The sequence below is a fragment of the Ursus maritimus genome, unplaced genomic scaffold, assembly GCF_017311325.1.
Source record: "Ursus maritimus isolate PB19 unplaced genomic scaffold, ASM1731132v1 scaffold_16, whole genome shotgun sequence".
NCBI classification, from domain to species: domain Eukaryota; kingdom Metazoa; phylum Chordata; class Mammalia; order Carnivora; family Ursidae; genus Ursus; species Ursus maritimus.
The window spans coordinates 2090460-2108542 of record NW_024424008.1 but is presented as its reverse complement, the minus strand read 5'-3'; the positions used below and the strand labels follow the sequence as shown (position 1 = coordinate 2108542).

General features: G+C 37.4%; 1 protein-coding gene across 1 annotated transcript; it reads right to left on the bottom strand.

The window, feature by feature from the left end:
- Positions 1–2759: 2759 nt before the first annotated feature.
- LOC103681447 (olfactory receptor 56A3-like) lies at positions 2760–3707 on the bottom strand. Its single transcript, XM_008711010.2, has one exon. The coding sequence runs from the start codon at positions 3705–3707 to the stop codon at positions 2760–2762; it is 948 nt and encodes a 315-aa protein (XP_008709232.2).
- Positions 3708–18083: the final 14376 nt, after the last annotated feature.

Sequence of the window (18083 nt, the reverse complement as noted above, 5' to 3'; positions counted from 1 at the left end):
CCAAAAAATGAGCGTTCTCTTATTTTACTCTTCTCACATTGGTGCTGGGACATAAGCACTCACGTAATGTAGCATTTTAGGACAAAGACGTTATTATCCATTTTCTTTTTATCCATCTTTCTTTTCTCCATGTGGAAAAACATAAGAAAGAGAAAAATCACAGCCATTTAGAAAGAATTTGGCTTTAGCTCTCTTCCAGGAAGGATAAATTTTTCTCAATTCAATTGCTCTCCTACCCATTTTTCATTTGCCTTTGAAGCCATAGACCTAGTGCGGATCCGACCCGTGTAGCACCTACTAGCCACATGTGGCTACTGGGCACCTGCAGTGTGATTGTCCTGACTGAAATATGTTGTAAATATAAAATACACACTGTATTTCGATGGCCTAGTGCAGAAAAAGAATGTAAAATATGTTATTATTAAATTTTCCTATATTGATTATGTGGTGGAATTATAATGTTTTAGATATATTGGATTCAGTAAGGTACATTATTAGTTTCAATTTAACTTTTTATATTTTAACGGGACTGCTAAAACGTTTAAAATTGTGTGGCTCACATTGAACAGCATTGTTCTGGAGGAGATTCTTATTAGTATCAGTTATTTTTGGGATAAGGCCATCGCTAATCTGTTCCCCTTGTTTACGAAATGAACCTGTCAATACTGCTTTTTTGTGTTAATACTGCTTTGATGGGAGCCATAAATGTGTAAAAGTTGCATATCAACAGGTCACTGCAAAGCTTTCAAAAATATATGTTTTAAATATAAAGATCTTACCAGTCTATTTGGAAGAGAAGACTTGTGTCAGATTTTCTCAGTCTTGGGTGGTACACGCTTTAAATCCCCTGATGTAGCCCTTTTGGGGCATTCCCTGTTCGTTTTCTAACAGCTAACTGGGGAGATTTGGGTTTGTTGTACAATGTGACCATGGTAGAGATCAGTCCTAAAGGTTTTTGGTCCCTTGATGAATAGATGTTAATATATGATAGTGTTAAAACTGGTAGACTTTTAATCTTCCCTAAGAGATTATAGCTTAAATTTACCTTAGCATATTATATCTTCCTACTTGTAAGACCTTCCTGTTGGTATTACCTGCATTTAAACCAAGTCATTTTATCTTATGTTGAAATATGTGAGAGAATGAGATATTGGAGAATTCTTTTTGAAGTAACAAAGAAAAAGGACATCTATAGTATGAACCTCATTGGATCTGGACTTTCTGTTTTTATTTTTGGAACTATATTATTCCCAGTTCAAACGCTGATTATGTGCTTTTAGCTATTGCTTCTTAAATACATGAGCATATGTTTATCACTCAAATGTAGCTCACAGTGATATCCAGGAGCAGAGGAATGAAATATCCATTTATTGTTTTTCACTGTGAGATAGAGAAGACAAGGAAATGGACAGAGTTTGCTGAATGAAAGGTTAAGTAGTACAAGGACGAACCAGTGAAGGGTGTAAGACCCAGATTTTGATGAGACTATTAGTATTGGACCGTTGAGAGGTTTTCCTTCCATGGTCAAACAAGGAAACACACTTATAAGTTGTTATTGAAGCACAAAATATTAGATTCACTGTTCTTTGGTATAGTAGATAAGTAATATGAAACACAATGAAAGTACCTCATTTGTTCCCTAGAACCCACCTATTTTGTGGTAGTTGTCCAAGGCTTACAGTTCAGGTCTTTATACATCTAGTGGTTTCCTATATTGCCAGGTACCCTACTGCCTGTAGGTACCTTATTCCATTTCTCACTCTCATATTTCTATTCCCCCTAATCAAACTGTGGGCTCCCAATAGCACAAATATTCTATTTTTTGCTTAATAGCCAACGGAATTCCCAGAACACAACGTATGCTTAGAAATGGTCCAATTAATATGAAAATAGTGTTCAGGGATTACATTTTTCAAAATTTAGTTATTATTAGTGAATCATATATTACAACCCCTAAAAAATCTTTAACTCATCAGCAGAGCTATGTGTGCAAACCCTGAACGATGGCAGCCTGGATCCAAAGATAAGTGTCCTAAGCACAAATCCATTGGCGAGGCTCTTGAATCTAATCAAACTCATTGCTAATTGTTGCACAAATGAGAAATGCACGCAAAAATCCTCTCCTCTTCTCATGCCCATTTCCTAATGTCCACCCAATTGCAGACCCAGTTACAGACCAGCAGCAAACTTCCATCGTTCAGGACTGAAATTTCGCTAATATTCTTTGTCTTCAATATATTCCCTTCAGTGGAAATCAGAATAAGAAAGCATTAAATAATTACACCACTTTAACCCAAAGTATCCACACTTGTATATTCACTGATTTTAAGTCATGACATATTAATAGGTATATATTTAGGAACATAAATTTCTCACTTTAGAACCTGCATGAAGGAACCCCAGTATTTTGTCGAAACAGGAAAATATGTATGGGAAAAGGAAAAGAGGTTAAGTATATTGTTAAAGGAGAAATGGAGGGGAAATTATTATGACATTTAAGTTTTATTTAGGAAAAAACAATATCCAATTTATCCATTTTGAGATTGAAAATCATAGATACGAATTTCCACCCACTCACCCATTGTTGATTCAAAACTCATCCTATCTTAGGAATGCAGAGATCCAGTTGTCCTTACTACCACACTTTGTTCAGTAATGTCTGGATTCCTTGCTTGATCTCCAGGGTTCTTCAGCCCACTCCATCGTTATTGATTCCAAACTCATCCTTTACTAGGAATGCAGAGATCCAGTTGTCCTCACTACCACCGCCTATTCAGTATTCTCTGGATTCCTTGCTTGATCTCCTGAGTTCGCACTCCATAGACAATGGGGTTGAGGGCTGCAGGGATGACATGGTGGAGGACATTGAGCAAGACTGGCACATCAGGGGGGACCTTATTCTTCACCACATGAGTGAGCACAATGACAAGAAGAATGGTGCTGAAGAAGAGGATAAGGATGAAGTGGGAGCCACATGTGCTCAGGGCCTTGGCCATGGCACCCTCTGCCTTGAGTCTCAGCACAGCCCGAAGGATGAGGCTGTAGGAGAGGAAGATGAGGATGAGGTCAGATCCTAGCAGTGTCCAGCCTCCAGCAAACTGGTAGAGGCGATTGATGGTGACATCCTCACAGGAGAGCCTGGAGACAGACATATTGGCACAGATGCAGTTCTCAATGACATTTCTCCCACAGTAATGGAGTCGTAAAGATAGAATGGGGATAGGCAATGTAGAAATAACATTCCTGGCCAAAATAAAAATAGCAGCCTTTGCCACAAATTGGTCCGTGATGATGGATGGGTACCTCAGCGGGTGGCAAATGGCCACATAGCGGTCATAGGCCATGACCATGAATGTGCAGGACTCCATGGCAAGGAAGCAGTTCATGATGAACATCTGGAGGAAGCAGGCATAGAAGCCGATGGACTTGAGGTCAAACCAAAAGATGGCCAGGACCTTGGGGATGACAGTGAGGCAGAGCACGATGTCCAACAGGGAGAGGAGGCTGAGCAGGTAGTACATGGGCTCATGGAGAGAGGCCTCCGTCCAGATGGTGATCAGAAGAATACCATTGGCCCCCATGGCCAGGAGGAAGAGGAGGCTGAGGGGCAGGGAGATAGAAAGCTGCCAGCTGGGGGACCTGGCAAAACAATTCAGGAGGAAGTCTGAAACGTCAGTGGAGAAGTTGCCATTTTGGTTTGTTGTCATCTTTTGTCCTATATTTCTACGGTTTTCTTTTAGTGGTCTGTAAAATTAAGGTAAAAATTAGCTACTGACTCAAGACACATGAATTTAGAAGAATTTGCTTCCCTTGGATGAAACGCATTAGTCCCAACAGGTCCTCTGGAGCCATGTGAATTCATGTGTTTATCCCTTGTGCCATCCTGCTCAGAAAGTCCTATCACTAAGCAGTGTAGAGGAGTGAGGTAACATGGTTCATTTATACATTCTTGATTTATTCAAGTTCTTCTTCTTCTTTTTTTTTTTTTAAGGAGAATTGTTATGTCTTTGCAGCAACTAAAGAGAAGGGGAAAATTACTTGGAAAACTGCTTTGTGACCGATGAGCCTCTATATTCATACATATAAGTTTCTTCCTTTTTGTATGTTGTTCTTTAATGATGGCCACTTAGACTAACACATGATAATTTAACTATAACAACATGCAGAAATGAGTAGCAGAGTGTGGCACAAAGTTGGAACTCAGGTACATGTTCCTAGTTCTCCATGCCCCTCCCCCCCCACCAGTTCTGAGTTTTCACCTATAATTGGCTTTAATCACAGGTTAAAAATATACTCTGGCTTTAACATTAGTTAATTTTCATTTGTCTAAAAAGTCACTTTAAATTGGTGGTTCGGGATCCTTCCAAATAATTGCCAATACATCTTCATACATGTAGGATTCTCAACTTCAGGAAAGGAAAAACCTGTAAGTAGAATGTGCAAATGCACATAGATATGTGGGAGCCATACATGTCCTTGACAAATTGAAAGGAGATTGCAATAGTGTGAGAGTGTTGAAGTCCAACTCTAAAGTCCTTTCATCCCATTTCTATTCCCCTTTCTCTCTTCAATATAAAGATCCAGGTCCTCTTGTCTAGTGATTATGCTTTGCTTTTATGGAATAGCTCACAAGGCCTGGGAGATGCTGCATGTGCTGGAAGTCATGAAGATAAAAACCCATAGAAAAATAATATCCAGTCTTGGGTTGGTGACCAAAGGACCTTCTCTTGTCTTGGGCACTATGTTCATTAAACTCTTCCTTTCTTTCAATTTTTCTTGTTGGATACATTCACTTGAATGTCTGAGATATCATCTGCTTAGCCCAGACCTTGCCACAATGGCCCTCAGCATGTACAACCACATGCTCCTAGATTTGAAATACTCCCTCTAAGCCCCACTTTCATCATTTACGTTTTGTCTTTTGATCTTGCTCATTGCACCCTCTGATCCTACTCTCTGCAAAATTCTGACATTTAATTTTTACAAGTCAGAGCCCCAAATCTCACCATGTCCAACAATCTTCTCTTCTTCAGGCCTTTCAGAGTATTCCTGGGAAGAACTAGGAACTCATTGCATGGAAGAGGGAAAATCTTGAAATGAACTTTGGAGCGTACAGCCAAATGGAAGAATTGGCAATTCAGACTTGATTGTTCATCGAGTATCCATACAGGAAGAAGGATGTTCTCTTTGTCTCCCAAAGATGTTTGAGATAATTATTTCTAGCACTAGGATGAAATTTCTGAGGATATCATAGGAGGATTTTTAATCTGTTCTTTCCACTTACTAACTCTTCCTTTCTCCTCATTTATCTGGATGTTCCTACAAGCTTTTCAATCCATAATTTTCAACAATCACTGAACAACCTACTCAGCCTAGAAGTAGAGCATCTGAAATCATATATGTCCTTCCTCCGCTCTCCTCTCACTCTTGGATTGCAATCAGAGGTAACCAATGACAGTACTAGACCTAAGGACTAGAGCTAATGTCTGCTGGTTCCAGGTGGGGACTGGATGTAGAAGCCAGTGAAATTGAAGGGCAGTGACAAAAGCAGAGACCCTGCTGGACAAGCTTTTTCCCAGGCTGCTGGACAGGCCCCCAGCATAGCACTATGGAAACCCTGTTTGAAGAAGAGGAGGGGTTGTTAAGGACCACCTAACTCCATAGGTACAGACAATTGTGAAACATCTCTCCCAAGTATCGTTTCGGCATCATTGGTCTGAACCAACCAGTGACACATACCTCTATGATCTGTGCATAATTTTCTGTTTTTCACAGCAGTAGCTTTTAGAAATTCTTCATTTGGTTGAAATCTGAGGAACTACCCTCTGAGTTTTGGGGACCCTCCAACTGTGGTCTGTCCTACTGTGAAGTTGTGTAGATAAATAGGAATTTTCCTATGCCATGATGCAAGCATTTGTGGGCAGATTCTTTGCCTTAAAGCTCCTAAATGTTCATATTCACAGATGAAGCCCTCAAATTTTCTGACGTGAGTTCCAGATGATGCACTTCCCCAACCCCCTCTGCTCAGTAATCTGCTGAGGACAAATTTCTGCTTCTCTGTATCTCTGACACCTCCCTATAAAAGATCAGAAAATGCAAGAGGAGGGCAAAAGGCAAGGTATCAGAGCACAGGTTGTTTGTTACATGTGCCTGACCTGAGACAGGATGCAGTCTCTACTACCCCACGTTCGGACTACTTTAGCCATACTGACTTGGGAATGGAACAGAGCAAGATCTGGCCCTAAGAGGAATGTCTACCCCATGTTCCGGCTAATCTTGGTATAGCTGCCTCTCAGACACCTTCTAACCAGACTCACCTACAGAGGATGTGAGCAGGCGTCTGGCCCCACTGCTATTGGAGTTCTGGTTAGCTCTTGACGTTTTTGGTATAGTTATAACTCCAGAGCCTCAGGGACTATGCCCTCTGGGAACTTCATCCCTCCTCCTTGGGCCTACAATGCCCTTCTGGGACAGACAGGCAGGCAGGCAGGTGTGAGAAGAAAATGATTTTCTTTCTCTCTAAGGTAAGAAGCTCTGTTAATGCAGTCCTACATTGACTGAGTGTTTTGTACGCAGTCAGTCTCCTGGGTGTGGGCATGTTACATCCATCTATCCATGTTGACACTCCTGTGCACATGCACACTCAGTGCCTTGCATGGGTCCGATATGCTCACTCAGAAGTTCTCATAGACTTCCTGCAAATAATTGTTCGATACGCCCTCCCAAACCATGCTCTTGAATGTTACCTCATCATGGCTCTTATCACTGCATTATAATGATAATAATGCAAGAGAACCTTCAAAAAATAATTCCTGTGAAAATGCAATGTGTTTTTAGAGAGAAATTCTCATAGAAAATTTTTTGGAGTGAAAGATGTTTTAAATGGATTGTATACACAACTACGTAATAGGAATCATAATTTGTTCCTTTTAAAAAAATTTCATTTTGAACTTCATGTGAATTATTCTTACCTCTCCAATAACGAGAGCACGCATGATCAGTTTCTTTATTTTTTATTTATTTGTTTTCATTAATTATATTATTATATGTAGTTGATATACACTGTTAATGTTAGTTTCTGGTGTACAACGTAGTGATTTGACAAGTCTATGATTATACTTGTTCACCACAGATGTACCAACTGTCTGTCACCATACAAATCTACTCCAATGCCGTCAACTATGTTCCCTTTGCTGTGCTATCACCATCAGTCTCTTCCAAGGCCGCCTTTTACGCTCTTTTAACCTGTCTTTCTTCTGTATATCTCAACATCGCTACTATTTCTTCTTTCTTCAGGGAAGTGAAAACCCTGGTGTTCTTAAAATATATCTTTCTAATAAATCTTAAGTATACTCATTTCTTGGGGGGAGCTTAGGATTTGGAGATGAATTTATAATAGGAAACCATTAAGTGTGCTTATTAATTATGTGTTTGTTTATGGTAGAAAAGGTTCGAAATTGAAGTTGTACAAATGTCACTGGTTTACAAATCTGATGTTATTCTTTGTTTACACTTAATACTAATTTTTAATCATCCATCCATGTTGCTCCATGCAAGTCGATGTCATTCTCTTTTGAGTGTTGTTCAGTTCCCATAATGTGCATTTTTCCTCTTTATGTAAGCAATCTTAGCACCAGTGACCCATAATTAATTGTTACCAAAAATACTGTTGCTGTCAATATCCTTGTACACTTCTCCTTGTAGACTTATACTAGGTATACGTGGAGGATTTTTTATTCAATCAAAGCATAAAGATATGTAATTTCACTAGAAATTACCAAACCTCTCTCCAAAATCTTTATAAAATCTCACTAGAAATTCCTATAGTTTCTTTTTTTCACATTCCTTATACCATTTGATGTTATCTCTTTAAAAAATACTGTAAGGAGGTAAAATAGTATGTATTATTATTATATTTTAAATATATTTTTAATTTATTTGAGAGAGAGAGGACATTAGCAGGGGGAAAGGGTAGAGAGAGAGAGGGAGAACCAGACTTCCTTCTGAGCGGGGAACCCAATGTGGACTCGATCCCAGGACCCTGGGGTCATGACCTGAGCCGAAGGCAGATGCTTAACCAACTGAACCACCCTGTTGCCCATATGTTATTATTTTAAACTTAATTTTCTCACAGTAAGTGAGCAGTGTTCATATACTGTTTTGCCATTTGTGATTTTTATGCTGTGAATTACGTGTTGACATCCTTTACCTGCTTTTTCTATTAATTTTTGGTTTTCTTGCATATTCGCAAAATCTCCGTGCATATTTTAAATATTAGAGTCCTTTGTTGGTTAGATTTTGCTAGTATCTCCTCTCCTCTGTTATAAAATTCTCAATTGTAGTGTCTGGTGTCCATTATTCAATGGACATCTTTTAATTTGATAAGTCGAACTGTTTTTCTACGAATAGCTTTTTTCTGTGGATCTTATTTAGGGAACATTCCAAAAGACTGCAAAGGTGCTTTTGTTTATTTGTTTTTGTTGTTTTAATTTTTTGTAAAACTTAGTGCATTATCTTTCATGCTGATGTATTTAGATCTGTTTGTGGTTGATATTTTCAAGAGTAGGGAGTGATATTAAGTGAGTACGTATTGCTTTGTTCACAGCTTGAAAATACAAAATAGTGTGTTGCTATTTTTATAAATACCCTCTATTTTGCGTCCCCTAACTCCTCAGCACTATCTTGGGCACAGTCGTGGTGTCTCCTAGACCTCCCCATGATCCATGCAGTGTGGGTACTGCCAGCAGCATGGGGCCCATCAGTGCCAGGTTCCAGGGCATGGTCTGAATTTTTGTGTTGGTGGTGGAGGTTACTAAATATTTTTATAGTGTTGAATAACTTTTTTTCTGCATATGGAGATATGTTATTGATCCTTTTTCCCACTAATTTGAGTTGTCAGCTTTATTATATACCAAGTATCATGCATACATGGAAGCACGTCTGTTCCATCATTGGTGTATTTGGCTTTTCTTAAAGCAATCCCACATTATTGTATTACTATTACTTTGTAATTTGTAACCATTACGTGACAGGATGAGTTTTCATTTGAATTCTATCCAAACATTAATTTTTTTTTATTTTTATGTTCAATTAGCCAACACATTGTATGTCATTAGTTTTTGATGTAGTGTTCCAGGATTAATTAGTTGCATATAACACCCAGTGCTCATCACAGCACTTGCCCTCTTAATACCTATCACCCGGTTACAGTTCGAAACATTTAATTTTTTTTTAATATTTGGATTTTTATTTTCTACATATATTTTATTTTTTTTAATAACAGTTTTTTATTATATTATGTTAGTCACCATATAGCACATCCCCTGTTCTTGATGTAAATTTCCATGATTCATTACTTGCGTATAACACCCAGTGCACCATGCAATACGTGCCCTCCTTACTACCCATCACCGGCCTATCCCATTCCCCCACCATATATTTTATAATCAGCATCACTTATGCCATATTCTGTTGGTTAGAGGTGAGTCTCTGTTATCAGCCCAGATTCAGCCGGAGAGACACTGGACTTGGCTTCTTTATAAGAGGAGTTTAAAAGATGTGTGGCCATCATAAGATCTCCAGGAATATTGTTAATTTTTGGCTTCATGATGTTTGGCTTTTATATTAAAATTACTACTGGGATTTACTTTTGTTTTTACTCCAACCTTATATTTTCAACGTCAACTCCTCAAAATACCCAGAGCAAATATCAGAATCTCAGAGTTTGTGTAGGAATCCACCGAAGTCTATAGAATAGACTGTTTTCCTCTGATACTATTATATCTAGGAGCCTTTATTTTCAAGAAATAGTGTGTCTCTCTTGAACTCATTTCAATCCAAAGTCTTAAAATTTTTTAAATTTATGAGTAGTCTTCATTTCACTTTTTTCAAGTATATTCCCATTCTATGTAGTTATTTATTTCCCTATGTGACTCTTATTGGACTAACTTTAGATTGTGGCATACTTACACATGATCTCCTATCCATTTCCTCCTCCTTCTTTCTGTATCTTCTGAAAATTATCTAATAGGACTACGAATCTCCGTGGCCTGATCCAGCTCATTCATATGCTACTTAGCTGCATTTATTCAGCTATTCAGCTCATCCACTGATGCTTTATAGAAACCATTTATTTCTTAGAACAACTAGTTCCTTTTTATAACTGAATGTGCAACTTGATATTTCCAATACCCTTTTTGAAGTCTCTGAAGACATTAATGCTTTTGTTTATCTAATGAATACTTACTTTGTGCTTACATGCTAAGCATTATTAATTTACCCTTAGTTGTTATTTTTTCTAGCCCATTAATTCTGATTGTTGTGATATGGTTGTTCAGTTCACTGCCCTTTTTTCCATAGTGTTAGTATTTTCTTATTTTATATCCTGTATGCATATGTGCCTAGGACAATTAGTAGCTGCTATATAAAATATTTGTGGGGGAAGGGAAAGGAGAAAGGGTAAGTTCTAGGCTTCAAATCCTCCAGGTAGGTTTTGTGATCATCACCTCAGAGAAAGTTTATTACTATCTGGGCTTTATTATTTCTTGTTTCCTACACCCTACACTCACCAGCCCCTCAAGGCAACCTGCCATTATCCGAGCTCCAGCATTACTCTTGTCCAGGAATTACTCAGTGAAATTAGTGAGATTGCATGGATCCCAGCTGGGACAAAAAGGGGCCTTCTCAGTACTTACAAGTACCTGGCCATGACCGTGTCTGCAGTTCTTTTTCCTACTCAGTAGCTTCAGGGTTGGTAAAGATGCTCTCAAGGGAAAGCACGGGAGAAATACAGGAGCAACTAAAGTCTCTCCTCCTCACCCAGTTTTCTATATTGGTTATCCTCTGCTGGTCTAAGTGGTAGGGAGCAAACCAGTTCTGACTTCAAAGGTTCATGTGCCTTTGTGCTATATTCTGAGATCCAGAAAGGTCTCTGACATTGTTAGCACACTCAGCGTTTGGGGGAGGGGCAGGCTGCATTTTGTCAGATTCTTATTCTATGTATACTGAGGTGATCACATGGGCTTTTGATTGTTGTTTGTTTGTTAGTATGATGAATGAGACTAATTGTTCTTTGGATGTTAAACCAACCTTGCATTAAACTAAACTGGATCTTACCCATTTGATGTAGCAAACTTTTCTGTGTATTATTCAATTTAATTTGCCGACATTTTTGTTTAATTTCTTGGATCTGTCTTTGAAGGGTATCTCTTCATCGAGTTTTCATATAATGTGTTTGTCTGGTGTTGGTATGAGAGAAAGTTGGCTCATTATAGAGTGGGGAAGTATTTCCTCCCGTTTACTTCTGTGGAAAAATCTGTGTGGACTAGTATTTCTTTCTTTCTTCCTTAGATACTTCTTTGAATTTACTAGTGAAGTTGGTAGGCCTAGAGTTTTGTTGTTGTTGTTCTTGTTATATTTATTTTTTGGGTTTTGAAAAGGTTTTTAAGTACTAAGGAATTAATTTTTTAATTTTTAAATTAACATAAAATGTATTATTTGTTTCAGGAGTAGAGGTCTGTGATTCATCAGTCTTACACAGCACTCAGTGCTCACCACAGCACATACCCTCCCCAATGTCCATCATCCAACCACCCATACCCCTACCTCCCTCTCTTGTTTCCTCTTGTTTCATTTTTTTCCTCTCTTCCCTATGATCCTCTGCCTTGTTTCTAAAATTCTGCATATCAGTGAGATCATATGATAATTGTCTTTCTCTGATTGACTTATTTCGTGTAGCATAATACCCTCTAGTTGCATCCAGTCATTGCAAATGATAAGATTTCATTTTTTGATGGCTATGTAATATTCCATTGTGTGTGTGTGTGTGTGTGTGTGTGTGTGTATATATATACCACATCTTTTTTATCCATTCATCTCTCAATGGATTCTTTAATAGATGTAGGTCTATTCAGGTGGTTATTTCTTCTCTAGTGAGCTTTGGTAGTTGCATTTCAAAGAATGTGTTTATTTCATCTCAATTGAAAAATTCATTGAAAATAAAGTTATGCATAAGAAATCCATGGCTATCTTTTAAAAGTTATTTAGAAATTCAATTAGCCAGGTAGAGTACATTCTTGGTTTTGATATAATGTTCAATGATTCATCAGTTCAGTATAACACCCAGTGTTCATCACATCACATGCCCTCCTTAATGCCCCTGGCTAATTTTTTAATATGTTAGCGGATCTCTTGTGGTTTCCCTAGCTCATTCCTGTTTTTGATAATTTGTATTTCTCCCTCTTCCCCTCCCTCTCTGTCTATCCTTAATCTGTCTGGGTAAATCTGAGCATCTTATAAATTTTATCACTTTTCTCAATTTAAAATATTTTAAAGGATCTTTTCTGTTGTAATCTGTTTTCTGATTCATGATTTCTGTTCTGATATTGATTGCTTCCCCTTATTTGGAGTTTAAATTAGTTTTGTTTTAGTTCTTTTAATGGTAGAACTTGATCATTGATTTGAATTTGTATTTCTAATAAAGGCTTTAATGCTCATATATATTTCTAAGTACTGGTAGATTTTTGAATGACATGGTTTTGAACTGGGTGGAGTCCATTTATACAGAGATGTAAAAATAAATACAGTAGAGTTGTAGTTTGATTCTTATTTCCTGATAATCAGAGATGTTGATCATCTTTTATTGTTAGCTGGCCAACTGTATGACTTCTTTAGAAAAATGTCTATTCATGTTTTCTGCCCACTTTTAATCGAATTATTCTTTTGGAGTGTTGAGTATTTTAGTTCTTTATATTTTTAGATACTAACCCTTCATCTGATATCTCTTTTGCAAATTTGCTCCCATTCTAAGTTGTCTTTGAGGTTTTGTTGATTGTTTTCTTCACTGTGTAGAAGCTTTTCATTTTGATGAAGTCTCAATAGTTTATTTTGTTGTTTCCCTTGACTCAGGAAATCTCAAGAAGAGTTGGCTTATGATGATATCAAAGAGGTTACTGCCTATGTTCTCGTCTAGTATTTTTATGGTTTTAGGTCTCACATTTATTTATATTTATATTATTTAATTTTCATTATTTTTAGGAAAGATTTTATTTATTTGAAGGAGAGAAGAGAGCACAAGCAGGGGAGGGGAAGACAGAGAGGGAGAACAGACCGGGGCATGGAGTAGGGGCCTGAGGCAGCTTGATCCCAGGACCCCAGGATCGCCAGACCAGCCAAATGCAGCCACTTAACCGACTGAGCCACCCAGGGGCCTCAGTCTCACATTTAGGTCTTTCATCCATTTTAAACTTATTCTTGTGTGCTGTAGAAAGTGGTCCAGTTTCATTCTTCTGAATGTTGCTGTCCAGTTTTCCCAACATCATTTGTTGAAGAGACTGTCGTTTTCCCTGGATTTTCTTTCTTCCTTTGTTGATTAATGACCATATACTGTAGGTTCATTTCTGAGTTTTTCTATTCTGTTCTAGTTCTCTATGTGTCCATTTTTTTGTGCCAGTACCAACTTTTTGACACTAAACCTTTGTAGTGTTGCGCTTGAAATCCAGATTTGTGAGGACTCCAGGTTCGCTTTTCTGTTTCAAGGTTGATTTGGCTATTCAGGGACTTTTGTTGTTCCATATAAAATTTAGGTTTGTTTGTTCTAGCTCTGTAAAAAATGCTGTTGGTATTTTGATAGAGATTGCATTAAATCTATATATTGCTGTGGAGAGAATGGACATTTTTACAATATTTGTTCTTCCAATCCATGAGCATGGGGTTTGTTACCATTTCTTTGTGTCATCTTGAATTTCTTTCCTCAGTGTTTTATAGTTTTTAGAGTACAGGTCTTTCACCTCTTTGGCTCAGTTTATTGCTAGATATTTTATTGTTTTTGGTGCAATTATAAATGGGATTTTTTTTCTTAATTTCACGTTCTGTTGCTTCATTATTAGTGCATAGGAATGTAACAGGTTTCTGTACATTGATTTTGTATCCTGCCACTTGACTGAATTCACTTATCAGTTCTTGTAGTTTTCTTGGTGGAATATTTCTTGTTATCTGTACATAGTATCATGTCATCTGTAAATAACAAAAATTTACTTTTTTTTTTTTTAAAGATTTTATTTATTTATTCAACAGAGATAGACACAGCCAGCGAGAGAGGGAACACAAGCAGGGGGAGTGGGAGAGGAAGAAGCAGGCTCATAGCAGAAGAGCCTGATGTGGGGCTCGATCCCACAACGCCGGGATCACGCCCTGAGCCGAAGGCAGACGCTTAACCGCTGTGCCACCCAGGAGCCCCCCAAAATTTACTTCTTTCTTACCAATTTGGGTGCCTTTTATTTCTTTTCTTGTTTCATTGCTGCGGCTAGAATTTCCTCTGCTATGTTGAAAGAAGTCTCAAGGATGGACACCCTAGTCTTGTTCTAGATCTCAGGGGTAAGTCTCTGTTTGTCCCCATTAGGTATGATAATCACTGTGGGTATTCCAGATAAGGCCTTTGTTATTTTGAGTTGCGTTTCCTCCAAACCTACTCTGTGAGGGTTTTTATCATGAATGGATAAAACACTGCATCAAATGCTTTTTCTGCATTACTGAAATGATCAAATGGTTTTTATCCTTTTTTTAAATTGATGTGGTGTATCGTATCGATTGATTTGGGATTACGTAACTACCTTTGCATCCTGGGAATAAGTCACACTTGATTGTGTTGAGTGATTTTTAAAATGTATTGTTGGATTTGGTTTGCTAGTATTTTGCTGAGGATTCTTATGTCTATGTGCACCAGCGTTATTGGCCTATAGTTCTCTTTTTCTGTAGTGTCTTTATGGGGTTTTGGTATCAGGAGAATGCCTGCTTTGTTAAGTGCACTTTTGAGCTTTCCTTCCTCTTCTAGTTTTTGGAAGAGTTTGAGAAGAATACATATTAACTCTTCCTAAATTTTTTAGTAGAATTCACCCGTGAATTCATCTGGTCCCAGACTTTAATTTTTTGGTTGTTTTTTGACTACCAATTCAAGTTCATTCGTAGTAATCTGTTCAGATTTTGTACTTCTTGATTTTGTTTGGACGATTGGATCTTTGTAGTAGTTCTGCATTTTTCTACATTGTCCAATATGTTGACATGTAATTCTTTGTACAATATCTTGTAATACTTTGTATTTCTGTGTTGTCAATTATCACTTTCATTCATTTCTGATTTACTTATTTGGGTACTTTCTCTTTTTTTCCTGATGAATGTGGCTGAAAGTTTATCAACTTTGGTTATCTTTTCAAGAACGGAGCTCTTGATTTCAGTGACCTTTGATTTTTAAATTCTCTATGTCATTTATTTCTGTTCTGATCTTTATTATTTTCTTTTTTGTACTGATCTTCTGCTCTCTTTGTTCTTTTTCCAGTTCCTTTAGGAGTAAAATTTTATTGTTTGAGCTCTGTTTCTTGAGGTAGGCATGTATTGCTCTGTATTTCCCTATTAAAACTGCTTTCATTGTGTCCCAAAGATTTTTGGCCATTGTAGTTTCATTTTCATTTGACTCCAGGTATTTTTTGATTTCTTACTTGTTAGTTAACTCATTGATTGTTTAGTTGCATAGTAAACCTCTAGTTGTTTGTGTATTTTCCCAGGTTTTTTCTTGTAATGTATTTCTAAGTTCATACCATTTTTGTTGGCGATTATATGATTTCAGTCCTCTTAAATGTATTGACACTTGTTTTGTGGGTTAAAGCATGTTGCTATCCATTGATTTAAGTGGGGTATTAAAGTCGCATACTATAATTGTATCACAATCAATATCTCCCTTTGTTCATTAATATTTGCTTTATGTATTTAGGTGCTTCGTTGTTGAGTATATAGGTATTTACAACTGTTATATCTTCTTCTTGAATTGATCCCTTTATCATTATGTAATCTCTTCTTTGTCTCTTGTTAAGAGTCTTTGTTTTAAAGTCTATTTTATCTGATATGAGTATTGCAACCCTGGCTTTTTCTTGGCTTCCATTTATATGGTAAGTGTTTTTCATTCCTTGACTTTCAGTCTACATGTGTCTTTAGGTCTGAAGTGTGTCTCTTGTAGGCAGCATATAGATGTATGTCTTGTCTTTTAATCCATTCTGCCACCTTATTTCTTTCGATTGTAGTATTTAGACCATTCACTCTAAAAATAAATATTGAAAGGTTTGTACTAAGTGCCATTTTGTTAATTTTTTGTTGTTGCTTATATGGTTCTTCTCTGGTTGGTATTTTTTGTTTGTTTGTTTGTTTTGGTTTGTTTTTGTCTCTGTCTCATGCTCTCTTCCTTTCTAATTGATGATTTTTTTCTAGTGTTATGTTAGGCTCTTTCTTTCTTTCTTTCTTTCTTTCTTTCTTTCTTTCTTTCTTTCTTTTTTTAATTTCTTAATAGCTATTGGGTTTGTGGTTACCATAAGGTTCAAATAAAACGTTCTAAGTATATAGCAGTCTGTATGAAGTTGATAACCTTGTCAGATAGAATATGGTTCACTGCACGGTTTTTTTCCTTTGAATATATGAGTACTTTGACTATATCATAACCCTGTGCTGGTCTGCAATGTTTCTGCTGAGAAATCAGCTGATAATCACGGGATTTCTGTTGCACATGACATTTTGTTTCTCTTTTGCTGCTTTTAATATTCTCTCTTCATCTTTAACCGTTGATATTTTAATTATGTGTTGTGGTGTGAACCTCCTTGGGTACATCTTGTTTGGAGCTCTCTGTGCTTCCTTGCACCTGGATCTCTATTACCTTCCCTAGTTTAGGAGTAAATTTCAGGGATTATTTCTCTAAATAAGCTATCTGCCCCTTTTTCTCTCTTCTTATTCTGGGACCCCTATAATGTGAATGTTTATTTGCCTGATGTTGTGCAAGAGATCCCTTAACCTAGCCTCGTTTTTAAATTTTCTTTTTCTATTCCTCTTCAGCTTGGGTGTTTTCCATTACCCTGTCTTCAAGATTGCCGATCCTTTCTTATACATCCTCTAATCTGCTGTTGATTCCCTCATGTATTTTTCACCTCAGCTATTGTATTCTTCAACTCGGGTTTTTTTTTTAAAAATATTTTTTAATTTCTGTGTTGAAGGTCGCACTGAGTTCTTCCGCTCTTCTCTCTAGGCCTGTGTGCAACTTTATGGTCATTACTTTATACTCCTTATCAGGCACACTGCTTTACTCTCTTTCAATCAGTTATTTTTCTGAAGTTTTATCTTGTTCTTTCTTCTGTAGCTTTTTCCTCTGTGTCCCAATTTTCTTTGACTTTGGTGTTTGTTTCTATGAATTAGGTGGAACAGAGACTTCTCTTAAACTTGAAGGAATAGTCCTGGGCACGGTCATCTTTTGTGTAGCCCATGTGTGCTTGGTTACTTTCAGTGGCTGGCTGGAACTGTGGCTGGTAGTGAAGACTGGGAATTGAGGAGGGCACCATGCTGGAGCTATACTGTGGAATGGCCACGGCTGATATGGGCATGGTTTGGGATGGTGCTAAGGCATTCTGTTGAGAGGGTTATCAGGCAGGACAGGTGAAGCCAAAGTGGATACAGGCTGCAGATCTCCCAAGGCTTTCTCTCAGGACCCTGAGATCATAACCTGAACTGAAATCAAGAGTTGGATGCTTAACTGACTGAGCCACCAGGCATCCAGGAGGTTTTCATCTCAGTACTTTCTTGTGTGGATTTTGTCTTTGTTGTTGTATTAAAAAGGCACCATCATACCCAAGGACATCTAGGTTTTCTCCTATGTTACTTTCTAGGACATTTATAATTTGGCCTTTTACATTGAGATCCATGATCCATTTTGAGTTAATTTTTTTTTTTTTTTGTGAAAGGCACAAGGACTGTGTCTTCATTTATCTGTCTATTCATTTAATCTTTTACTGATGGCTGTTCAGTTATTCCAGCACTCTTTGTTGATGACCTGACTGTGTTTGTATATTGAGAGTGAATTTCTTGTTAACAGTACATAGATGAGAGTTGTTTTTTTTTCTCTTTCCAAATCCCATATGTCTATTGGTGCTTTTTATTTGGATTATTTAGACCAGAGTATCTCAGCTTGTAATGACAGTTTGTTCAGACAATTTTCTTTTGTGTGTGATTCTGTTCTATGTATTGTGGGATATTTAACTGCATTCCTGGCCCCCCCG